General features: G+C 29.9%; 1 protein-coding gene across 4 annotated transcripts in view; it reads right to left on the bottom strand.

The window, feature by feature from the left end:
* Window positions 1-1,576: 1,576 nt before the first annotated feature.
* LOC126908326 (small G protein signaling modulator 3 homolog) overlaps window positions 1,577-27,693 on the bottom strand; it is a 66,119-nt gene continuing 40,002 nt past the window's right edge. For all 4 annotated transcript variants that reach the window (XM_050690267.1, XM_050690266.1, XM_050690264.1 and 1 more), the window contains 4 exons: window positions 17,161-17,328; window positions 16,963-17,105; window positions 1,912-2,072; window positions 1,577-1,853 (listed from right to left, as the gene is read on the bottom strand). In XM_050690267.1, coding sequence (XP_050546224.1) covers window positions 1,661-1,853; window positions 1,912-2,072; window positions 16,963-17,105; window positions 17,161-17,328 — 665 coding nt within the window. In that variant the 3' untranslated portion in view covers window positions 1,577-1,660. The remainder of the gene's footprint in view (window positions 1,854-1,911; window positions 2,073-16,962; window positions 17,106-17,160; window positions 17,329-27,693) is intronic.

The raw sequence follows: 27,693 nt of genomic DNA, 5'->3' as shown, positions 1-27,693 counted from the left end.
GTTCCCCTATTGGTACTGCAAAGTACCCCCTGTACTTCGCAAGTAGACAAGTTGACTTGCTTGATCAAGTCGTTCAACTTTGTCTCAAGCTGAGCAATATGTTCGCGCTGTTGGGCGACTATTGCTTCCAGCTCCTCGTTGCGCTTCGCATTATCCTCGACGTATCAGCATGACATCATATAAGTATAATCATATAAGTTCTAATATTAAGGGTGCTAAAAATAATAATTGCTGTAATTATTTAGCACTTACCTTAACTACTTCTTAATCTGCAAAAAAAAAATATGTCGGCCACTCCATATGGCGCGACCTGACAGACGTAAAAGGGAAGCGCCGCGATCGCCATCCAGTGGTAAAGCTGGAGTCGCGATGCGACCGCGACAAGCTCCACTGTGAAAACTATCATTTGATAGAAAGGAAAGGTATAGGACAGAGTGTAGTTGGGTTGGAAAACCATGAAATCCTAGCAGTAATTCAGATATTGAACAATTCCAAAGACGTTTAAAACGCATTAAACCAAAAGACTTGGTTTAAATTTATACACATTTATGGCATATATATTTTAATTAACCTTTTAAATCATTAGACTAAGTTAGAGACTGTTTTACTGGAAATGTAAATCCCATTCTTGTTTTTTTTTATATTTATATTTATTTTTTAATTTTTGGGAATTCGTCGGGTTCACCCCCTAAAGTTTGTGTATATACATATAAAAAGTGGCTATAAAAAAATCTCAATCTGATCAAATAAGTTTAGCCCGTGCCGACTTTGTGTTAAAAATTGGCCAAAAGGGGTAGTTTTTTAGTGTTTAGCAATTAACTCGTCAATTAATACTCTCACAAAATAAAATTATAGAAACTAAATTGTAGATGTAATTCTTTTGTATAAATAAAGTTCTAATAGTATTTCTTCTAAATCCATTAGTTTTCTAAAAAAATGTCAAAATACATAATATTTTGTAAAATTGTCGATATTGGCATATTTACGAATATTTCATCATATCTGACGAACCATATGTGATACAAGCTAATGTTTCATACAAAAATTTTTTAAAATTAAATTTTACAAAATAAAAGTAAAAATTTTATTAGGCCGATCGTTTTATTGCTATAGCTGAAATAGTTCGATCATATTACGATTTTTACTAAATATATGAGTTTTATTACTCAATTTAAATATTTTCGATCTAAATTGTATATTCAATTGTAAATTGATACAATTGATTTACTTAAACGCATAAGTATACTTATTGCTCAATATTATTATATAAATTTAAAAAATTACTATACATAATATAAAATGTTAAATTCAAAATAATTCCCAAATTATAACAAAATTATATTTTAATGTTTCTTTTAAAATTCCAAAATTTTAAAAATAAGGGACACTAATATAAGTATATTACTTAGCATGCTTTGTATATTTATGAATAACATTTAATTGATATAGATCGTAATAGATTACGATTTATTATTGTTTCAATAAAAAGTGCCTTAGGGCAGCATAAAGAAAATACTTTTTTTTTCTTAAGTTTCATTAGCGCTACTAGAATTAATTTAGTAATCATAATATAAAATTGAAGCAATAACAAATTCCGTATTTTAATATTAAGTTAAATAATTTATTTAAAGTCAATATAATCATCACAATTTTATATAAGTTAAAGGTCCCAACTAAATAAATGGTGTTTCACAAGCATGTCTCTAACACCAGCTTTTAATGTTACATTATTTTCCTTTTTGGGAGGTAGTTCCCAATCTGGATTTAGATTGAAAGGAAATTGAGACAAAACTCTAAGTTCGCATTTTACTTGTACCCATCCAGGACTATACATAAAACTCCAAGGGTGATACCTAAAAACAAATAAAAATTAAGAAAAAATTGTTCAATAAACTCATTACTAATTACTACCATTTTTTAACAATTTGATCAGAACAACATAACAATTCTAGCCATAAATGTAAAGCTTGTTCATTAAGACCAAGGCATATGAGACTCCTCAGTTTGACATCCATTTGACAGCCAGTTATATCATGACTTTGATTTATACTTTGAATGCATCTATATAACAACTAAAATAGCCGAATTATTTTACAATTAAATCATACATTTCGCCACTGTAGAATTGATAAAAAAAAAAGTGTTACAACTAATATGCGTCTTTACCAAAAGTAAGAAATTAATTTTTAAAACCACTAGGAAGGAAAAAAAACTTAAATAAAAGGGATTTATTATAAGTAGATTAAAATTTGTCAGTAATCAAAATCACAACCGTAAAACGCATTGATGCGATTGTGCTTAAAGAAAGTTTGATTATAGGAACCAAATTTGTTTCGGAAAGGGAAATCCATGAAAACTTTTTTTAATACATTTATTGACACCAAATTTTACAGAATATCTAAAAATATATATGTATTTATTTATTTAAGATTTAAATTTTATTTTATGGGTTTTTTTTTAAGGGTTGGTTCTTTCGTTTCACGGTTTACAATTTTTACCAGAACTGTAAACACTGATGTTAGAAAAAAAACAGTACGTAAAACAGTGATTTTTACACGAAAAACCGGTATTTTTTGTTTGATTCGAGACGCCGTTTCCGTATAGAAGATAGCTAGCCAGGATTAACTAATAACTAAATTTTATTAACTTGAATTTAATATACAGAATGTTGTTTTAATGTATCTAACTAGTAGTAAGATGATATTCAGTAGTGTCTAAAAATATTAAAATTAAAAACTAAAATTTGCTACCTTCAAAATTGGGATTTTACTAGTTGTCCCTACCAATTTTATTTAATAAAATTTGTATTTACACAAAATTCTCATAAAAATTGATATATATATATATAAACTGATTATATTATCATATCTAAAAACTAAACGAATAAACATGTATAGAAAGCTGAAAATAATAACAGACAAAAAACATAGTACAATGAGTTCGCGGCACAGTGGAGACGTATAAAATGTGGAGAGAATAAAATCACTATCATAAGAAACGCTTCGATGCAAATCTGTAGATAATGTTTAATTCTAAGAAATAGGTCGATAATTATAAAAGCAACAATAACTATTTCCTTACTTATATCCAGATTAGTAATTCTTAGATTCGAAAATATAATATAAAATTATATATAATTTTATATAACAATTATTGTTATATTGAATTGTTTTCAAATTATTATTGATATTGATTTTTAATATGTTAAAAGTAATAATTTTTAACCTTCGTTATTTCACCCTTTAAAGTGAAAGTTTATAATAAAAAAAAAATTAATTTATTACCATAACTTTTAGCTCAACTTGCAAGTTTGAAATTGACATTATTAAATAGAAAAAAAGAAATCGTTAAGATTAATATGCAATCAGGAAATTTTATAATTACTATTTAAAGTACATTAAACAGAAAAGTTCGATTTTTTTTTACATTTTTATAGTAATAGAACAATTAAATAAAAATCATAGTAATCATTTCTAATTAACTTTTGGTGTTTAAAAAGATTCTACAATAGAAATATTCAGAACTTAATTAATTTTAATGATTTACTTTAACTAAAAAACCAATGAAAAAGAAGTTGTTAAAAATATCTACTCAATTGAGCGAATTATAAATTTTGATTATAATTATAAAACCATCGTTAAATTCGGGTGAAACTAAAAATCACTTTTTTTTAAAATTTATGATTTATATAGCAACATGTTACAAAAAAATTCGGAGTACTATAGACTGGTAGTAGCTCACACAAATAGAGTTAAAAAATTAATAAATTACAAAGTAAAATTATTTACTTTTGTAGTTGAATACTTTTATCATATCAAATCTAATTCGACAATAAATACTTTAAGAATATTAGAAATTAATGATTTTAAATGTTTGTATGGGAAAATCTGGTTAAGCTACTTTTTATTTGAATAAGGAATATTTTTTCGATTTTTAAGGGTAATATCTTCAACTAAATACGAATTGTAATCATTTGACGTATCATTGAAAAAAGTAGGTCAATTGAAGGTTAGCAAAATATATCGTAGCCACAATAAAAACCACATAGTAAAATAATATTAACATGAATAAGAAATTTCTTCTCACGAGGGGAGACTATAGTGATGGGATCCTTGATATTTATTGAAGGTATTGAATCTAAATGAGTTACATATCAAATGATTTAAAAAAATTTTTCTGACTTAAAAAAATGCAAAATATTATTGCCACATTTTATAGCCATTTTTACCATGAAGACAAGATAAAGTACGAAATTTTTTTTTTCCATAATAAAATATATTACAATAGCTTTAATTTAAGATATAAATAAAAGTGTCAGACCTTCCGGAACATTTTCAAAAGTTAATTTTTTGTAAAAAAGTTGTCATTTTAAATCCCTTTCTGTGGGAAGGTAAAGGGTTAAATTTATGAAAAATAAATACCAAATGATAGGTAATGATATCATACATCTATATAAATAAAATATTATATTGATTCGGTCATTTTTAAAAAAGTTATGGCAATTTTAAGTAAAAAAAATTGAAAAAATTTCGAAAATTGGCGATTTTTAAATTTGTAATTTTTTTGGAGGTTTCCCCCATTTACGGAGAACGAGGGAAATTTTTTCAATTTTGGGGTTATTGTCTTTGACTAGATACGATTTGTGATCTTTTGACGTATCATTGAAAGAAATTGGTTCGGTGAGAGCTGAGAAAAAGTGATAACAGATACAAAAAAAAACCAATACCTTCTCAGCTTCGCATCGAAGCTAAAAACATCCTGATAGAAGGTGATTTTTTTTGCAAATATTACATTTATTATTTTATTTCGGTGGCTATATATAAGTTACTATTTAAATACCCCCCTGTGAAGTTTAAGTGTTAGATTTTCAAAAAAATTAAATCAAATGAAAGGTAATTATCTAAGGTTTTAATATTAAAAAAAAACCAACACAGGGGGGTCGCGGCACAGTGTGNAAAAAAAAACCCAACACAGGGGGGTCGCGGCACAGTGTGTATGTGACATAGTTGGGGCAAGTATAATGATGTCTCACATCGATTAAAATCCCTATAAAAAAAAATGCTTCGATTCAAATCAAATCTTTAGATAGTGTTTAATTTTAAAAAATTGGTAGATTATTCCAAAAGCTACATAATCTGTTAGTTCCTTATTAATATCCTGATTAAGATAAAGTCTCCTTCCAAGGAGTTCCTATCCCTTCTTCGACTCAAGTCAAATATCTTGGTATTACACTTGATAAAAGATTAACCTGGGGTCCTCATCTCAAATCCAAAAGAAAGCTATTAAACATTAGATTCCACTTATTACGTCCTGTATTAAAATCAAAACTTCCTGTACATAACAAAATAATCATTTATAAGTCAATGTTAAGACCAATTTGGTCTAACGGAGCCCAAATATGGGGTTGTGCCAAAACATCGCAGTTTAAAACAATTGAAGCCTTCCANCAAAAAATTCCCTCGTTCTCCGTAAATGGGGGAAACCTCCAAAAAAATTACAAATTTATAAATTGCTAATTTTTGAAATTTTTTCAATTTTTTTTAATAAAAACTGCCGTAACTTTTTCAAAAATGAACATATGAATATAATTTTTTTTTTTTTATAGATGCTTGATGTCTTTACCTATCATTTGGTATATTTTTTTGGTAAATTTGACCTTTTTTCTGCCCACAGGGGGGGATTTAAAATGGTTACTTTTTCACAAAATATTAACTTTTTCAACATAACTTTTGAAAATGTTCTGGAAGGTCTGACACTTTTATATATATCTTAAATTAAAGCTAATGTAATATACTTTAATTTGAAAAAAAAAAATTTGACCTCTGGACTTGTCTTCATGGCGAAAATGGCTACCGAATGCTATTTTCGTGTGAAAATTTTCGATTTTGTATTTTCCATTTTTAACTTTATTATGCTATAACTTTTTGAAAAATGTATGAATCATTACAATTTTTTTATGAGAAGTAGTATTTATATAGATCTTTCATTCGACATACTGTTTTTTTAAATCGGACCATTTCCCTAAATACAGGGGGGATTCAAAACATAAAAATGCATATAGAAAGTAGAACTTTTTCAACTTAACTTTTGAAAGTGTTCCGGAAGGTCTGACACTTTTATATATATCTTAAATTAAAGCTAATGTAATATACTTTAATTTGAAAAAAAAAAATTTGACCTCTCGACTTGTCTTTACGGCGAAAATGGCTACCGAATGCTATTTTCGTGTGAAAATTCTCGATTTTATTATTTATAATATATTTAACTTTACATTGCTATAACTTATTGAAAAGTGTATGGATCAACATAATTTTTCTATGAGAAATACTATTTTTTAATAATCCCTTTTTCATTCGACATACTTTATCTTAATCANCCTTTTTCATTCGACATACTTTATCATTTTTTTTTTTTTTATTTATAAAATAATAAAATTTACAATCTGTACATAAGAAAGATACAATAAGCAAAAAACCCAGCACAGGGGGGTCGCGTCACAGTGGTGACGTGGCATAGTTGGATCAAGTATAATGATATCTGACAGTGATTAAAATCACTATAAAAATAAAACGCTTCGATGCAAATCTTTAGATAGTGTTTAATTTTAAAAAATTGGTGGATTATTCCAAAAGCTTCATAAACTGCTAGTTCCTTATTAATATCCTGATTAAGATAAAGTATGTCGAATGAAAAAGGGATTATTAAAAAATAGTATTTCCCATAAAAAAATTATATTGATCAATACACTTTTCAATAAGTTATAGCATTATAATGTTAAAAATGTAAAAAATAAAATTGAGAATTTTCACACAATAATAGCATTTGGTAGCCATTTTCACCTTGAAGATAAAATAAAGTCCGAAATTTTTTTTTTCCATGATAAAGTATATTACATTAGCTTTAATTTAAGATATATATAAAAGTGTCAGACCTTCCGGAACACTTTCAAAAGATAAGTTGAAAAAGTTAATTTTTTGTTAAAAAGTTGTCATTTTAAATCCCCCCTTGTGGGCAGGTAAAGGGTTAAATTTATGAAAAAAATAAACCAAATGATAGGTAAAGACATCAAGCATCTATAAAAAAAAAATTATATTGATATGTTCATTTTTGAAAAAAAAAAAACCATTTGGTGAGAGCTGAGAAAAAGTGGTAACAGACACAAAAAAAAAATAAATTTGTAATTTTTTTGGAGGTTTCCCCCATTTACGGGGAACGAGGGAAATTTTTTCAATTTTGAAGGGTAATGTCTTCGACTAGATACGATTTGTGATCTTTTGACGTATCGTTGAAAGAAATCCGTTCGGTGNTACTAAAATTTATACCTTCTTAGCTTCGCATCGAAGCTAAAAATTAGATTTTTTTATAAATTGAGTGTATTGTAAAATACAAAATTTTTCCCTCTCTTTCCCTCAACTTTGAACATAAAGTTAAAAAAAATTTCGCTTTAGCGTGACCCATAAACGTATTCAAAATTTTACTAAAAGTCCAATGGATGGTTATTATTAGATTTCGCGTTAATGTGACAAGAAAAAAAGGAGAGTCCTACAAATATTTATTTTCTTGGTTTCATGATTCGTGTTTGTTAATTATTCAAACCGATAATATTTTTTCTGAATAAAATCGTAGAAGATCTAAGAATTTCTTAAATTATTATTATTTTATTATTTTTAAGTCATTAAAATAAAATTTAAGAGAATATTTATAACCTATACAATATAAATAATAAATAATAAATAATAATGACAATGAATAGGGTTATAAATTGTTAAGAACCCCTGAATATTATTTTATAATTGTGTAGAGTATATAATACATGGTCGTCCGACTGTCGTCGAACACAGGAATGTGCTGACCAAGGGTTTTAGGGCAACCATGGGCAAAGGACCTCCAACTGTAGGTACCCTACAGTTAGTCGTGGTTTAGTATGCGCTAGTTACACTCATTCTATATCATTCTAAATCATTCTATATCATTCTATGTCATTATATTTTATTATTATATTCATTTGTATTAATATTAATAAATAACGTGTATTGTATTATTAATTGTGTCAATCAAATTATATATTCTAAAGTTTTATTGAAAAGTGAGTGTTTTCTTTTTCTTATTAAGTTTAATTCCTTTTACCACGTGGGCCCGCACAACATATTTGGTGGCAGCGGTAATAGAGCGGAAACGTCTTCGAGGGCCTTTCAAAAACTAAAAAAGGAAAAAAATTTTTTGGTAAGAAAACATACATTCATTAAACCGCGTGGAAGCGTCCTTGGTAGATAGGGAATAACCTCACTACATAATTCTATTTCGTGAGGCAACACTGTTTCAACCGGTTCGACGCCGCCGCCGTGTTTATCAAACTAATACTCCGATATGTACACCGTCGCGGTCTAGCGGACGATAACTTGACTGTGCCGCCGCCGTGATATAACATGACCACTAGATATCGTGGAGAACATAACAACAATTATAAAGTGACCGTTAAAATAATTAAACAATTTTGAATTTCTACATCGTCGCAATCAACGTTTTAATAAAAAATAATACAATCGATACATTCAAATAAAATCAAACTTCTACAAAATCAAGAAGTGAAACTNAAATCAAACTTCTACAAAATAAAGATGTGAAACTATTGTAATCATCAACGTCGTTCAAGATAAATTTTTTCAAATTCCTTACAAGCCGTTCAATTCAATTTGAGTCAAGCCATTCCATATCAAGTACAATTCAACTACACTGGTCCAAATAATTCAATTCCATTTCAATCAAGAATCAATTGTTAAATATGAAATATTTCAAAATATTTATCATTTATCATATTTGTCATCAAAATGTAAGTTTTTTAAATCCTATACATGCTTTGCGATTGATTTATTTTAATTTAAATAGTAGTACCAAATAAATTTATTTTTAGTAAATTTAATTCTAAATCAAAAGATTGTTTATTATTAAAATAATTTAATTAAAAAGAGAGACAATTTAAATTTCAATTAGTTCAAAAATAATTAAAATATATTATTTTTCTATCTCGANCAATAAGTTCAAAAATAATTAAAATATATTATTTTTCTATCTCGATTAAATATTTCAATTTCTATTTTTTCAATTTCAATATTTTTAAATACTATAATATTTAGTGGGATCGAAATTTTTTAGAAAAAAAAAAAAAGACGAATTTTTATAGAATATTCTAATTTATACCATTTAAAAACAAAAAAAAATTTTTAATTTAATTTTTACTATCTCTAGTAAATGGTAAGAATTGTACCACTCGCTTATTCGCTCATTGCTAGATAGTGCAGAACTTATTTAAAGTGCTTTGTAAACAATAAAAAATTTTTTTTGAGATTCTAACTCATGCATGATAAATGAGTTGTGAATCAAGTAATAGTTGTTCAAGTGATAGCGATTATAAACCATCGACTCATTCTAAATCCATCCTAATTCCTATTCCAGCTACTCGTTCTCTTCGTTCAAAGTCAAAAGTATCTCGACGTAGTACTAGTGTACCGAGAGATTTAGATAATAGTAAAGATATTCTGAATAAATCTATTCGTGCTATAGGTAGTACGGATAGCCTTCTAAACCATTCCAATTCTTTATTAGACGAATTATTAAGTTCAAACACTCAAACAAATTCTATTCAGACTTCTATTAAATGCACCTCCTATAATCCTATTACTCCTACATCGACTACCAATTCTAACACGTTCATGTCTATTTCTATGTCTGCGTCTACTTCTACGTCCACGTCTATTTCTACATCTGCGTCCATTTCAACGTCCACGTCAACTTCTACTTCAACGTCCACTTCTACATCAGCGTCAACTTCTACGTCCACATTAAATTGTGCAACAGCACCACCTTCCACTTCGACTATCGTTTCTACATCCACTACACCAACTACGTGTTGGTATACGTTAGCGACAAATTACACCCCAGAAGTCAAAACAGCAAGTACAAGTCAAACTCTCACGAAGGTAAACCTAACGAACGCCTTGCACGATTCAGAAACCAAGTGGGGACCTGAAAAAATAAAAGCTAGTGTTTACCCACCTACTAATTTGCTACTNGAGTTTTTATCCACCTACTAATTTGCTACTCCATTAGGACTATTTGTCTTTAATGGCAGAAGAAGACAATATGCCCTGTGGTAGTAAAACAAACGAGTCAAATAGCAATAGAATGAAGAAAGCAGAAGAGGTGAAAATACCAATGAGTGAAGTAAAAGTGCTCATTGATCAATATATGGAACAATACTTTCAAAATAATTCTAACTCNAAACAATACTTTCAAAATAATTTTAACTCTTTCAACGTCAATCTACATCATCCACCTCCTTCAAACACGCAAATAGGGTTGCAAGACGCTATAAGGTTGCTTCCTCATTCTTTCGATGGAAGAGATGTGGAGCAATTGGAAATCTTTTTGGAAAAATGTGAATTTGCAGTAGAATGTGTAGTACTGGTGGCCATTCCACGGCTACTACGAGCAATTCAAACTCGACTGTCTGGTAAAGCAAGGCAGGTCACAAAATACAAAAGCTTTGAATCATGGGATGATCTTAGAGATACTTTGAAATCGAATTTAGAGCCTCAGAGAACAACCCCACACCTTTATTTGGAGCTATATGCTACAAAGCAATTGCCAAATGAGGACATACTATCATATTCAATGAAAATTGAAAAGCTACAAAATCAAATAATCGAACAGGAGACGTCAGACAAACATCCAGAGGTAGCCAAAGCGATAGAGCAAACGATTAATAACCAAGTAATCCAAGTGTTTATGGAAGGACTCGGAAACTTGAAAGACTTTATAAAAGCACGGAATCCTTCAACTCTTGAAAAAGCTATTCAAGCAGCCAAAGAAGAAGAAAGGATAAGACTTTCAAATATAGGAGCAAAACAAAATTTGAAAGATAGACCACTAAAAAGTTCTAATTCACAATATTCTACATCACAAAATTCTATTTCTAGCACAAGCTGTCATTTATGAGGACAAAAGGGACATTTTGCTAAATTCTGTCGTAATAACAATTCTACATCCACTAATAACACAAATAACGCTAAAATACACAGACCCATTGTTCAAAACTCTGCTTCCGCAGAAAAAATCTGCAGATATTGTAAAAACGAGGGTCACATTTTAGAAGAATGTATCAAANCGATATTGCAAAAATGAGGGTCACGTTTTAGAAGAATGTATCAAAAGAAGATACGCAAACACAAAGCGACGTAAACAGGAAAACAGGAACCGCCCGGACCAAGGCGCAAGTTCGGCCGGAAAACTTCAAGCCACCATAATACAATTAAACGAATCTACAAATGCACCGCCAAGTTAGAAAATGGTCATGTGCAAATTCTATGTAAGCAAACTACTCCGAATCTTCTACATCTTCTTTTAGACACAGGTAGTGATCTAAACCTTATCAAATTAAATTTTCTAAATCCTGAAGTACCAGTAAAGGAGAACGAATGTTTCAGTCTCACTGGTATAACCGATCATACTATTTCGACACTTGGTAAAGTCATACTAAGTATTCAAATGGAAAATCATGTAATAAATTCTAAATTCCATATTGTCCATCCGACAATATGTGTGGTAATGTACTGACAACAGTAAAGAACCATGAAATTTTAATACCTGTTATCAACACATCTGAACGTTCAATTCTACTTCCACCAGATCTCGCTTTGTCTCAACTTTCATTCGACATATGGACCGAACCAAAGTCATGTTGTATTGCAAATTCAAATTCTAATACTATTTCTGAAAACAGTCCTCCCGCGAGCAGCCAACGACTTAGGCTACTTAAGAATTCTATTCAAACTGACCACTTAAATCCTGAGGAAAAAGCTTCGGTCGACACTATATGCCGTGAGTACAACGACATTTTTCATTTAGATGGAGACAGACTGACGTGCACGGACGCGATTTATCACGAAATAAATACGCCCTCAATCGTACAGCCCATCAATGAACGTCCATACCGTTTGCCTTTCCATCACAAACAGGAGATTAATAAACAAATTAAAGAACTAGAAGAACAAAATATTGTTGCTCCCAGCAAAAGTCCATGGAATGCTCCACTATTAGTTGTATCAAAGAAACCGGACAGTAATGGTGTTGTGAAATATCGTGTCTGCGTTGATTTCAGAAAATTAAATCAAATTTCTGCAGGCGATGCATATCCTATTCTTAATATAGCTGACATTCTAGATCAATTAGGAAAATCCTCGTACTATTCAACTCTGGATCATCAAGTAGAAATTCACCCAGAAAAAACTGCATTTAGTACAGATCAGGGTCACTTTGAGTTCCTACGAGTTCCTTTCGGTCTCAAAGGTGCACCTGCTACATTTCAACGTCTTATGAACTCTGTATTAAGTGGGCTAACCGGTCTAAAAGCATTCGTTTATTTGGATGACATAATAGTCTATGCATCTTCTATACAAGATCACGANTTTGGATGTCTATGCATCATCTATACAAGATCACGAAAACAAATTAAAGGATGTATTCAATCGACTTCGGAGTTTCAACCTAAAACTGCAACCTTCTAAGTGTTCATTTATGCGAAAAGAAGTACACTACTTGGGTCATGTTATAACAGACAAAGGTGTTAAACCTGATCCACTCAAAATCAAATGTGTTCTAGAGTTCCCAATTCCTAGAAACGCCAAAGAGGTAAAATCGTTTCTTGGTCTTTCAGGCTATTACAGGCGTTTTGTACCAAACTATGGCACAATCGCAAGGCCACTCACGAATCTTTTAAAGAAAGAAGTCTCATTCCACTGGTCAGATCAATGTCAAGAATCATTTGAAAAATTAAAAACTGTTCTAACTCAAGAACCTCTACTTCAATATCCAGATTTTAGCCAACCATTTAACCTAACTTGTGACGCAAGCAATGTTGCAATAGGTTGTGTTCTATCTCAAGGTCCTATCGGCAAGGATTTACCAATCGCGTACGCATCTAGAACTCTGAATCGAGCCGAACAAAATTATAATACAACCGAAAAAGAGTTGTGTTCTATCATATGGGGTATTAAGCAGTTCCGCCCCTATCTTTTTGGACAAAAGTTCAATGTGGTAACAGACCACCGAGCTCTTGTATGGTTATTCAATATAAAGGACCCAGGCTCGAGGCTAACGAGATGGAGACTTAAATTAGAAGAATATGAATATGAAATTCAGTACAAGCCAGGTTGCCATAATACTAACGCTGATGCGCTTAGCCGTATACACGTTACAACCCGGGCTCAGTCAAAGGAACAAATTTCTATATCACAAAATCATTCTACATCACAGGATCCTGCTAACTCACTATTAGACTCTGAAAATTACTCTGAACACTCCAATACACCGTCTTCGTCGACNACTGCTAACTCACTATTAGACTTTGAAAATTACTCTGAACACTCCAATACACCGTTTCCGTCGACATCCACCTCTAGCATGACAGAAAAACAACAGCTCGAGCAAACCTACACCAACTTCTTACAGGCCAGAGAGGAATCGATATCTACTACATCGAATGTTCAAGAAATTGTCGGAGATCTCTTCAAAGAAAACAACGATTGGCATTTAGCCAATAGCGTATCCCAAGATTTCTATATGAAAAAAGGAGTCGCTCTCGACTTCAGAAGAAAATTTGGACAAATAGAAGAACTTCTAAACCAAAGGAAAAATGTGACAGAAATTGCGCATTTAGTACACAATGAGAAATACATTCTATATCTTATTACAAAAGCTAACTATTTTGAAAAACTTAGTTACGAAATCTTGTTTAAGACTCTAATAAATCTAAAAACCTTTTGTCAAGAAAATAATCTAACCAAAATCGCTATGCCAAAAATAGGATGCGGGTTAGATCAACTCAATNAAAATAGGATGTGGGTTAGATCAACTCAATTGGAATCAAGTTAAATCTATGTTAAGATTCATTTTTGGAGAATCCAATATTGCTATCATAGTGTTTAGTAAAGATCACCTAAGGATCACTTGAGGAAAAACTCAGACTTGTTAAAGATTTCCACAATACTCCTCTCTCAGGTCATCAAGGAGTAGAACGGACTCTTAGTAAGCTCAGAATCGAATACCGTTGGACAGGCATGAGAAAACAAGTAGAAGAGTATATTAAGACTTGTCCTACGTGTCAATTGACCAAGGTGTCAAATAAATCGGTCAAGGAACCAATGGTAATAACTTCTACATCATCAAGAGTGTTTGAAAAAAATTTTCTAGATATCGTTGGTCCTCTAACTAAATCAAGTCGTAACAATGTCTTTATCATCACACTACAAGATGATTTAACAAAATTTTCATGGGCCATACCAACAAAAAATCATGAGGCCAACACTGTAGCCTACCATTTTGTGACTCAATTTGTTTGCTTACATGGTATACCTCAGCAAATAGTCACAGATTGCGGTACAGAATTTCTAAGTCAAGTTTTCGCAGAAGTATGTCGGTTGTTGAAAATAAAAAAGTCATCAACTACTCCGTATCATCCTCAGAGTAATGGCAGTCTAGAAAGGAGCCATCGAACCTTAGGCGAATACCTCAGAAGTTTTGTTGCGAAAGATCAATCAGACTGGGACGAATACATTCCATTCGCAATGTTTGCCTACAATTCCAGTATTCACTCGNCACTGGGACGAATACATTACATTCGCAATGTACAATTCCAGTATTCACTCGTCTACAGGTTATCAACCCTATGAACTAGTCTATGGTAGACAGATACACATTCCTAATTCGTTGTCGAAACCTCCAGAACCCCAGTACAATTTCTCTGATTACCAATTCGAACTCAAACGGAGACTTCAAGAAACAAGCGAAGTCGCACGCAATCGATTAATCGCTAATAAAAACAAAGCTAAATGTCAATACGACAAAAACGCACATTCTTTAGAAATTAAGGAAGGTGACATGGTTTATTTACAAAATAAAGCAGCTCACAATAAACTCACACCCAATTGGATAGGTCCATTTGAGGTTCTCGAAATCCACCCTAACCAGGTCAATGTAGCGATTAAGCGGAGGGGGAAAAGACATTTAGTTCATAAAAATTTATTGAAAAAACATTTCTCCTAAATCCATAATACAAAAAAAATTTTTTGTATTTCTAGTACATACACCAATGCAGAAATTCTAATTCACCCACCGGACAATCTAGCACACATAGACATACAAACTCCTTTCAATCTCTTCTACATCCATAATTTATAGAGATAACTTTCTCATTTTTATATTGCAATGTCCAATAGTTAAAATCGATGAATATAATCTCTATCACACGACACCTTTACCATTCTATTTTGAAAACAATAATGTTGTTCTAGTAAAACCAAACAACGATTATATAGCAATTAGCGATGATAGTGAGTTTTATTTAACTTTTAGTCAATCGCAAATAGAAACATGTATACCACTTAACTCATATACATTATGTAAAGGTAATCATCTAGTTTATCGTAAATCTTCTTCTAAGCTATGTGAGATTTTATTGTTAGAAAATCCACAAGATTTATCTCAATCATGCAAAATCATTTATGTATCATTTAATAACAGTATATGGAATCGGTTATCGAATACCAATTCCTGGATTTATTGTACGCGAGACGAACTAGTAACTCTGAATTGTAAATCTCCTCAANCGGTCGTTTAACAATATCTCCCACTTGTACTGTTCATACCACTTCATTAATTCTAACGCCCATTTCAACTGTACTCTACAACCATTATAATGATATAGTCCCTCTGAATCCTTTGTTTAACTTAATTAACACGTACACAGAATCCATTATTACGGTAACTCCACAACAAATAACAAATACCGATTTATTCAACGATCTTTGTACATTAGTTAAACATACTACAAATTGGTATACAAATCCAATAGCAATAGTTTTTTACTAAGTCCTTATCATATTGTAATCATTTATACTTGTTTGTCAATTTGTATCATATCAATTATAATTGTCGCTGTATTCTTTAAGTGTAAAAAAAAAGTAATTCAAGTATATACCACTGAAATTAATAATACACAACTCTAAATCTCTCTATTTTAAATTATATAATTCGCCAATATGAAAAACATTCTAAATCCCTTTGCAATTGTATAACTTTATTTATCTGATTTCCCTTGAGTCAATGGGAATCATTAGACCCCCATTGCTCATTTAGGTTGGGGGGTGTTAAGAACCCCTGNCTTGCTCATTTATGTTGGGGGGTGTTAAGAACCCCTGAATATTATTTTATAATTGTGTAGAGTATATAATACATGGTTGTCCGACTGTCGTCGAACACAGGAATATGCTGACCAAGGGTTTTAGGGCAACCATGGGCAAAGGACTCCCACTGTAGGTACCCTACAGTCAGTCGTGGTTTAGTATGCGCTAGTTACACTCATTCTATATCATTCTATGTCATTATATTTTATTATTCTATTAATTTGTATTAATATTAATAAATAACGTGTATTGTATTATTAATTGTGTCAATCAAATTATATATTCTAAAGTTTTATTGAAAAGTGAGTGTTTTCTTTTTCTCATTAAGTTTAATTCCTTTTACCACGTGGGCCCGCACAACATAAACTATGCATCGTAGCACTATGTTAAAATTTAGTTCTAATTATGCTTTAGTTATAAAGTTATAATATTTACTTTAATGTTGTGTTTGTTTAATTTCCTGACTTTAAAAGTAAAGCAAAACAAAATTTATCTTATTAATTCAAAGATCTAGTACAATTTTGATGGGGAAAATTTTTTTTTTTAACTTATATTATACTTTTATGCATGTTTTTAGGGGATCTAGGATTACCAGAACATTTTCAAATAACTTTTTTTTAATATGATCGACTTCAATTGACATAATGCTGAATCCAGATCAAAAAGCCGGTGTTACCCAAATGTCCCGAGTAAAAGTAATATATTATAGTATTCTTTGACTTACTTCTTCGGGAGTTAAAACTTTACCATCTTCATCTAGTCTGTAAGTTTTGCATAACATTAATCTACTATAGACAGAACTGTAATCTCTTTCTACTTCAGTTATTGCTACTTCTTCGATAAATAACCATGGATGACATGGTCCACCTGGTAAATTTAAATATTTTTTACTATAACTTTGAGACTTACGAAAACAACTCACCTAGAAAATATGGTCGTTTTATCCCATGTTCTAATACTTGTTTAATTGCGGAACAAAGAGATCCTCTTACAAGGTCAGTTATTATTTCAGAAATAGAATCATCACCAGCTACACTGTATTGTTTACTTCTTTCATCTAATAACTCAACAAATTTGGCCGGAAACCATCCTAATTGCAATTTTTTTTTATGAATATTTTACATTTAATTAGGGGTTTATCGGTTAGTTAAAACACGCGTAAGTTAACACATTTTCTCCGGTATTTAAGGTGTAATATGTACTAGGAAATGAATTACAATCAATATGTAACTCCCGTAGCAAGAGACAAGTTAAATTCAGTTACTACAACAGACAACACTAAAGGTAATGTCATTTTGTCTAATAACAATTTTAACGATAATAAAATTCATCTTAAATCGGTTCTTCAAACATTAGATTAGATTGAACAACTAAACTTTACCTTTCAACGTTGTTACACCCAAAACAGACGGAAAATAATCAAAATTATTTTTTTCCCTTAACTGATATGAGGTTGTCATCAGTCTAAACCAAATAAAACGTCATTAAAACAATACCACCCTCCCTAATGTTAATAATAATCAATCATTTGGTAATTCAATTACCAAAGAAAACACGCTTAAAAACAATACATGTCCTCCGTTACAATTATTAAAGGCGTATCAGGTTTTTCATTTATCAAAAAAGACTTAAACGCATTAGATCTATCTAATTTTTGCTACAAAGCTACGTTCAAGTATCTAATAATACGTGGTAACAACTTGGATATTCATAATAAATTACTTATTTTTTTCTCAGGCAGAAAAACTAACTTGCATTTCTTTTTACTAGTGATGGGCATTTTCGAATAGTTTTTATACAACCGAATAGTTTATTTTTAGCATAAACTATTCGAATGGGCTTCCGAATGTTTTTAAAAAATATTCGATTAGTTCTACCTAAATTTTTTTTATTAAGTATACTTAATTATAATAAGAAGATAATTAACGAATACTTATAAATAAATTATTATACAATTAATAATAGTAAAAATTAGTGATTGGCATTTTCAAATATTTTAAACTATCGTATAACTATTCAAATTGTGTTTATATAACCGAATAGTTCATTTTTAGCATAAACTATTCGCATATATTGTGTAACTATCGAATATTTTTACTATTCGAATATTTTTTGAATGGCTATCGAATAGTTCGAATAGTGGACAACTATCGAATAGTTCGATAGTTTCTATTCGATATTTCCCATCACTACTTTTTACCGTAATATTAATCATAAAAAAGTAACGGGTGATGATAAAATTAGCCTTCGTATTCTAAAAGAAGCTACAATTTATCATATACAGTAGATTCTTAATATATCGAACGTCGCTATCTCGAACTACTTTGAATTCCCCTTGAAACTACCATTACACTTAATAGTGTTTTGCTCTCTATAACTCGATATAAAATTAATCGTTTTTCGTTATCTCGAGTTCACAAATAATATTTTTATTACGGTTAAAACAGGAATTGTGCAGTACCGTCGAAAATACCAGCGAGAATGAAGACGAACCACAAAATGAGGAGGAAGTCATTTTTGAAGTTACAATTCAACAAGCTAAACATGCTTTAAAAACACTAAGGAATTTTGTTGAAACTACTACAGGTATAGAAGATAAGGCTTTTTTTGCATTATCTAATTTAGAAGACATCGTGGCAGAAAGAAGTAATATTAAGCAAACTTTATGACACATTTTTTCAAAAAAAAAATAATTTATTCAGTCATATCAGTATTTTAAGTATTCAAATTATTTATATAAGGCATTCGTATTATTTATTATTACTCATTTTTAGTATGGCTAAACTTTTAAAAAAGGTTATATTAAAGCGTCCAACCTTTTATAGAAGAAAAACAATTTATACCGAATGATCCGTTTGGTTTTAAACATTCTATTATATACTAAATTCACCGTATCACATAAATAATAATTAACGCGTTGCAAGAGAAAAAATATTATTACAGAATTTTCCTTGATATGGAAGGTTTGCTCATAAAATTACGTGAACAATTACCAAACTCTTGGTGTACACTTATTAAAGCTTACTTGACTAAAAAAAATTCTGCGTCATGCACGAAGAGGCTTAAACCTACTGGTAAGATATATCAGATGGATTTCCACTAAGTAGTGTTTTGGGCCATATCTCTTATCTATTCTACACAGCCATTATACCGATTAACCTTAACTCGACAATCACTATGTTTTGTATATGAAACTGCAATACTTACTACTCACAAATATCAACAACGTATAATATATACGGTTTATATTCAAATAACTATTAACATTTCTACATGAATGAAAAGTTAGAAGATCAAGGTGAATAATGAAAAATATACGTTAATTTTAAGTTACGAAAAATCTCTCGCATTCCAATATTTCAGAATCAATAGATAATCCTTCAATAATTCAGCAAAATAACTGGGAGTTAACCTTGACTGTCACCTTAACTGGAGACACCAAAAAAGAATATAAATAAAAGAAAAGTTGTGTTAACTCTATTGTTTAATTGAGAAACACTCTGAACTATCACTAGAGAATAAACGTTTATCATACGCAGTGATAATAAAACCTATCTGGACTTACGAAATTTTATTGTAAAGTTGTGATAATAAATTTAACATAAAGATTAAACAACGCTATCAAAACATCGCCCTTCGTAATGCGGTATAAAGATTTGACAGAAATTCATCGTGATATGATGCGGCCCACCATATCAATGAAATCAAATTTACGTATAGGCATATAATAGGGTTGGAAAACCATGAAAACTTAGCGGCAATTCAACTGTTGGACAATTCCCATGACTTAAAACATTTAAAGCGCATCAAGCCAAAAGACTTGGTTAAAATTTATACATATTTATGTATACACATTATAATTATTATTTTTATCATTAAACTATAATCTAATGGTACCAAACTTATAAGTTGGGTACTATTTCATTGCAAGTGAAAATCTCATTCTTGTTTTTATACATATATAATATATATATATATATATATTTTTTTTTTGTGTAAAAGAAGGAGTTAAAAATAATATTTAACTACTGTCTAAACAAAATTATTATAACTATTTAATTCAGTAAAAGTAAAATAGACATAAATGTAATAAAATACTACATCATCATAAATTATAAATGTTCTACAGTAAAATAAATGGTTGCACTAAATTTTATTTTATTTTTAACACTCCCTATAAAATTACAATTTACAAAATTTATTTTATGTTTACAATATTAATTTAATTTAATTATGCCCGCTTATGACCTGAGGTATTGGAAATGAATCCTTGACAACAGCTTTGTCATGATATCTGCTAGCTGCTCAATACTGCATACATTCTCTATCAGAAACAAACCTTCAGTGTATTTATCATGTATGTTATGATATTTTAAATCTATGTATTTAATTCTCTTATGGAACTCTAGGTTCTTTACTAATTTTATTGCGCTTTGGTTATCTGTGTTAGGTTGGGAATACAGGTAATACAACTTTATACCATACCTTTGGATGGTTACTGACGAACTGATTTATTATTACATATAAACATACAGATATAAGAACACACACAGATAACGTATACATATACATATATCTCATACATTACATTTTCCCCTTTTTAATTTTAAACCCCCATATTAATTACAATGTAAACAATATTTAAAATTAATACTAATATAACATACAAATTCATCAATTCCATAACGATTTGGTTTTTTAAAAATTCTATTTGATTTTTTTTACGATAATCATATCTATATTTACAAATCTAGGTACTTTAATATCATTAACATGTCTGTAAGTTTTTTCTTTTAATTGATTAACATGTGCAGTTCTAATTTTATTATTTAAATCTATTACATATAAGTATTTACTTTTTCTTTTAACAATTGTTGATGTTAACCATTTTAATGAACTTTTAAAATGATTCCTATATAAAACTTTATCTTTTGATTTAAATACTTTTAATATACTCTCTCTTACCTGGAGTCTACCCTTATTTTGTTCCATTTTAACTTCTACAATTTTTCTTATATTTTCAATTTTTTTATTTAATTTATTTACAAAAGTCCCTACATTATGTGAAAAAATTACATCAAATGGTGATTGTTTTGTTACCGTTGATGGTGTGCTATTGTAAGAATTGATAAATCTTAATATCTTCTCTTTAATAGATAATCTATCATATTTACAGTCTGACAAATATTTATTTAGATACTTTTTTACCGCTTGTACAGAACACTCAGCTTGACCATTAGATTGACTGTGATAAGGAGGTGTTTTAGTCACTTTAATATTACTTTCTTTACCATATGTATTAAATTTCCAAGAATTAAATGGAGGACCATTGTCAGTCACTAATTCTATTGGTAGACTAAAATAAGCAAAAATCTCTTGAAGAGTATAAATACTCTTTCAACATTAGTTATATTCTTCAATTTAACATCAATAAATTTACTATAAAAATCAACAAAAAGTAAAAATATATCTTTACCAAAGTAAAAGAAATCAATATGTACTCTCTCAAAAGGACTATTGGTTTCATGCCACTTTGATTCTACTTTCTCTTTAGGTATCTACTGTGTTTGACAACAAATCTCACAACCTTTAACAAAATGTTCAACATCTTTAGCCATTCCTTTTCTCCAAACTATTCCTCTACCTTCTATTTTCATTCTAACTATACCCTGATGATCCTTATGTAATAATTTCAGTATCTCTCTTTTTATACTTTCAGATATTACTATACTATCTTCAAAAAATAAACAATCATCTTGAGTTCCCATGTTATCTCTTAACCTAAAATAATACTTTACATCCTCTTCTATATTATTTGACTAACTTTCTTGCACATATTTTATTACTTTTTCTAATACTTTATCTGTTTTATAACCATCTGCTTTTTCCTCTGTACTCAAATTAAAATCATTAGTAATGCAAAATCTATTTATTGAGGTTTCTTCAATTTCTGTTGCTATATTCAATGGTAATCTAGATAATGCATCTACATATGTCATTTGTTTCGCAGGTCTATATTGAATAGTATAACTATACATAGATAATAAAACTGCCCATCGCTGTAATCTTGAAGCTGCTGTCACTGCTGTACTCTTATTTGGATTGAAAATTTCTTTTAGCACTTGAGAATCTGAACATAACATAAAATGATTACCATAAATATATTTATGGAATTTCTTTACTGCATAAACAATTGCTAATAATTCTCTATGTAATTGAGAATAGTTCTTCTCCGCTGGTGATAACGAACTTGATGCAAAGCATATTGGTTTTTCCTCTTTACCAAACATCTGGCTAAGTATCGCCCCAACTCCATATAGACTTGCATCAGCATATATAATTATTGGTTTTTTAGTATCATAAATCCCTAATATCTGATTATCAATCAAAAGTTTCTTGACATTTCTGCTTCCATTTAAACTTAACTCCCTTTTTTAAAAGTTGATAGAGGTCATACAACTCACCTCAGAGGTTAAAAATAAATTTTCAATAATAATTTAATAACCCTAAATGGGCTTGCAGTTCACTTAAATTTGTCAGTTCTTTTGCTTTTTTCACAGCTTCTACTTTTTATTTTAATGAACTTATACCATTCTCATTAATGATATGACCTAAATACTCTACACTTCTCTCCAATAATTTGCACTTCTTTATATTTATATGCACACTGTAATCATTCAACATTTTCAAAACATCCTCTAGTTTTTTCTTACACAACTTTTCAGTTGGTGAACCAATTAATATATCATCTAAAAAACAAAATACATTTTCTAAACCACCTAATATTTGATCCAATACCAATAACTGATTGAAATATTGCTGGTGCACTAGACACACCAAATGGCAATTTATTATACCTATATAACCCTTTTAAAGTATTTATCATCAAATACTCTTTACAATTTTCTGATACATTTAACTGTTGATACGCACCAGATAAATCTATCACACAAAACACTTCACAGTTTGCTAAACTAGCAAAAAGTTCATCTGCCCTAGGTAAGGGATAATGTTCTGTTTGTATTTGCTTATTAATTGTTACTTTATAGTCAATACAAATGCGTATACCCCCATCAGCTTTTGGTTCTATAACAATTGGACTTGCTTATTCACTAAACTTTACTGGTTCTAACACCTTACTTTCCACTAACTTATCTAACTCATGACTAACTTTTTCTCTTAAACTAAAGGGAACATTATAGGCCTTATGAAATATGGGCTTAACCTCTGGTTTTAATACTATCTCTGCTTTAAATTTTTCTATACTCTGGTTTGGCTCTTCACTTAAAACCCTAAGGTACTTAATTTTAATTTCTTCAACAAAGTTTTTTGCTAAAGACATATTGTTACTTACTAAATTAACATTATTATTTTAAGTGATATCTCTCCAATTTGTTATCAATCTATCCAGCCATGAACGTCCCAACAACGGTCTAATATTTTTTTTACTTTTTATAACCAGCAATTCTAATTCAAATACATCATTCATACTACTGCATAAACTCACATTTACATTAAATTTACCCATAACTGTTATAAATTCCCCTATAACGGACAAAAATTTAGTTTTATTATATTTTAACATTTTATCATTAAAAAATTGTTTATGTTGTTTCACAATTACTGATCCACATGCTCCGGTAACTATTTCCATAATCAGTTTTATAACGTTTATCATTACCTCCATTGTTGCCGGACCTACTCATAAAAGGTTAAAATTGGTGTCATTTGTTGACACAATCTGTCCCACCATTTGGTATAAAACTCCTTAATGATATCTGATGATCTGACTTGACCTTGATGCCGACGCCAATTTGAGTTCGAATATTTTTTATTCATTGGTTTTAATTTCGTGTAGCAAAAACGTGTAAAATGCCCAAACTTAGAACATTTATGACACTGGATCATTTTTGCTGGACATTCAAAAGTCGTCGCATGCCTTTTCCCATATTTACCACATGTATTTTTATTATGGTTACTATTTCCATAATTATTTTGCTTTCGTACCGCCAACTGATTAAATGGTTTTTCTTCAATTTCTTTCTCTGCCATTTCCCAACACGTCGCAATTTGACAAGCACTTGCAAAAGTTAGCTTACTCTCTTTTAATAGCAATGCTCTCAATTTGCTTTCCCTGATACCAAACACGAAACGGTCTCATTAAACTTCCTCCAAAAATGCACCAAAGTTGCAATTTTGAGCTTTTGACTTGAGTTTTACAATGTATTCTACAATACAATGCCCTTCATTTTGATCTTCTTTGTGAAATTTATACCTTTCCGAGATTTCATTGATTTCCAGTGAATAGTGTACTTTAAGTTTACTTATCAATTCTTTATAATTTAATTCTTTTGGACTCTTCGGGTACGTCAACTTCTTTAACACCGAATACGCATCATGTCCGATAAAAGTTAATAACTTTTTTCGTTTCTTGCACATCATTTAATACAAAAAATTGTACCAACCGCTCAATGTATTCTCCAATATCGTCTCCCGGGACGAATTGTTCTATGCTTCCAATTTTGTTTTTTACCCCAAAAAAAAAAAAATTTATAATTTTAATTTATATACAGTGAATAAAATATAACTCATACTTAATTAGCAAACACACGGTTTTTTTCCATATACTCGTCGCCATTTATTAGGTTGGGAATACAGGTAATACAACACTATACCATACCGGTGGATGGTTACTGATGAACTGATTTATTATTACATGTACACATACAGATATAAGAACATACACAGATAACGTATACATATACATATATCTTATACATTACAATCTGCATGCATAATGGGTGTACTTCCTTCTATTTCCAGGAGGTCGTCACTTATTAGTAGCGGCAACCATGAAAGTTCTTGTACTGCCTGACTATAACATTCCAATGTATTTCTGTGGTTTCTCGAGATATCGACTGACAACATTAACTGGATATGTAATATCAAGTCTTATTACCTGACTCAAATATAACAAACTGGCAACTGCTTCACGATATGGTACTCCCTCTGCTAGTCGTGAATCGATCAAATTAGAATCTAGCGTATATTGAGGGTCTGCAGTAACTAATATTGGACTTGCCAACTCCATATTGCATTTCTATAATACTCGTTTACTTTTGGTTCTTGTAAGTCAAAGTTTAATGACATAGTTTTAAATGTTTTGTTCCAGCATCATGACACCCGTTTTTAACCATAAAGACTTCGCTGAAATTAAAAGAATTTATTGGTTTCATCTTCATATCCTTTGTGTTAAAACTTGTTTATTTCTTCTTCTAGATCTCTATAAAAAAAGGTATTTTTAGGTCAAATTGTCTAAGCTTTAATTGTTTTACTGCCACATATGTTAATATAAGTCGTACTAAATTATGCTTAACAACTGGGCTAAATGTCTCTTGAAAATCTAGCTTTAACCGGTTAATTTTACCATTTTGACTTGTACTTAGTACGGTCAATCCAACAGTTATTAATATCTTTTTTGTTCTCTGGTAAATTAATTAATTTCTAGGTATTATTTTTCTTCGACGAAATTTCTTCGTCAATTGCTTTTCTCTAACTTTCCGAGTTTCTATTAACATAGCATCTATATACGTTGTTGTATCATCAGATCTCGAATAATATGTTTCTACTCTGTAATTGAATGGTTTTCTTATATTTAACCTATCACTCAGTTTAATTTGATATGTTTCTAGAATTTTTTTTTATTGATTGGTTTCCTTATCTATATCACTTTGTTCTTAAATACTCTATTCAACAAAATTATTTTCCTTTTGAACATGTTCTTCAAATTTTTACTATCGGAATTCATGCATTTTGAACCATTGTCGCTTCATAAAATTTTTACTGATAAATCCCTTTGATTTTTTATTAAATTAAAATAAATTTGTATAGCCGTCTTGGAATAGTCAATCTTTACGTTTACAAATGTTCTTTCCAGGTCTTTTATTTTTGTTAAAATTCTCATGCTTAATAATGTTTGAAAACGATTTTTTCAAACATTATGAAGGGCACAATTTTCAGTCGATTCATTCTGAGAACTTGTCTTTTGAGTTAATCTAGCTTCTTTAATCATGAGTCATGATGTCGAATTCTTAAATATTTTGTTTGTATCTCATATACTGTAAAAATGTTTATACGTGTTTGGTAAAATCAATATCTTCGTCATCAACATTGATTTAAATATTGGTTCACCTAATAGTTTAAATTGTCTGCTCAAATTTTCTAGTTTTGATTGATGACCAGCCGGATCTATAGAATATTTATAAAATCTTTTTTGAAACAAAGAAATTTTGGTTACTGATTTCTATTCATATATACTAAGCTATTTGTCCCACATTTCTCTGACCGTACCAACGTTACGTTGTATTCATAAACTTTATTGTCTATATTTTTCCATACTAACTAATCGACATTACATCTTTTTCGAGCGTCATCCTCTGTCTCATCGCTTCGTCTTGCTAGACTCAGTTTCTTTATTTTATCAGTAGCTACGTCAAATATTTTATAAGTTTCATTTGAAATTTCCATTGTTTCTTATTAGATGCTCTAATTAGTTTATTTATTTTAATAGTTTCACTATCAATTATAGATAACTAATTTTTTGTACTTTAAGCAAACAAACTATTGCAATAAATATTCGCGTTAAAATATATTTACACTTGAATACACAAAAAAAATCGCACAACGCACTTACTACAAAACGCACTTTTTCTTAATAATTATTTAAAAAACTTTGTTTAGACATGTTTGGGTCTATAACTTATTGAAAGGAAGGAGTTAAAAGTAATATTCAACTATTGTTTAAACAAAAGTGTTATAACAATAAAATTCAGTAAAAGTAAAATAAACAATTAAAACATAAGATGGTAAAATGACGATGCAACGACAATAATAACAACTAACCGTTGCGTGAAAGCCACAAGAAATCAATTCACATAACAGCCGGCTATTTTGTAATATTACATCAGCATAAATTATAAATGTTCTACTTAACAGTAAAATATATGATTATAAAATTTATTTTATTTTCAACAAATATATTAATTAGTATGCTTTGTATATTTATGAATAATATTTCATTGTATTGATTATGATTTATTATAAATTCAATAAAAAATGCCTAAGGCAGTATAAAAACAAAAAAATTTTATTCAAGCATCTATACTTAATAATGTTACTACTTTACAATACTTCATTTGTAATTTATTATAATTAATTTTGGAGTGATAGGTGACAACTTGGGCCACGCAACGGATGTGGAGTCGCCACCCTCATGGCTCCCTTGCAAAAGGAAATCGGGTCGCCAACCACTTAGGCGAGGGTCTTGATCATAAAAAGATCAACACTCGGACCATAAGTGAATTTAAGAAAAAAAAAAAATAATAAGAAGACTAATAATATGCACTTTGATGAAACAAAGTGGATTAAAAAATTATATATATATATATATATATAT

Source organism: Daktulosphaira vitifoliae, unplaced genomic scaffold (genome assembly GCF_025091365.1).
Source record: "Daktulosphaira vitifoliae isolate Bord-2020 unplaced genomic scaffold, ASM2509136v1 Scaffold_5, whole genome shotgun sequence".
Classification (NCBI taxonomy): Eukaryota; Metazoa; Arthropoda; class Insecta; order Hemiptera; family Phylloxeridae; genus Daktulosphaira; species Daktulosphaira vitifoliae.
This window is presented reverse-complemented; position numbering and strand designations above follow the sequence as displayed.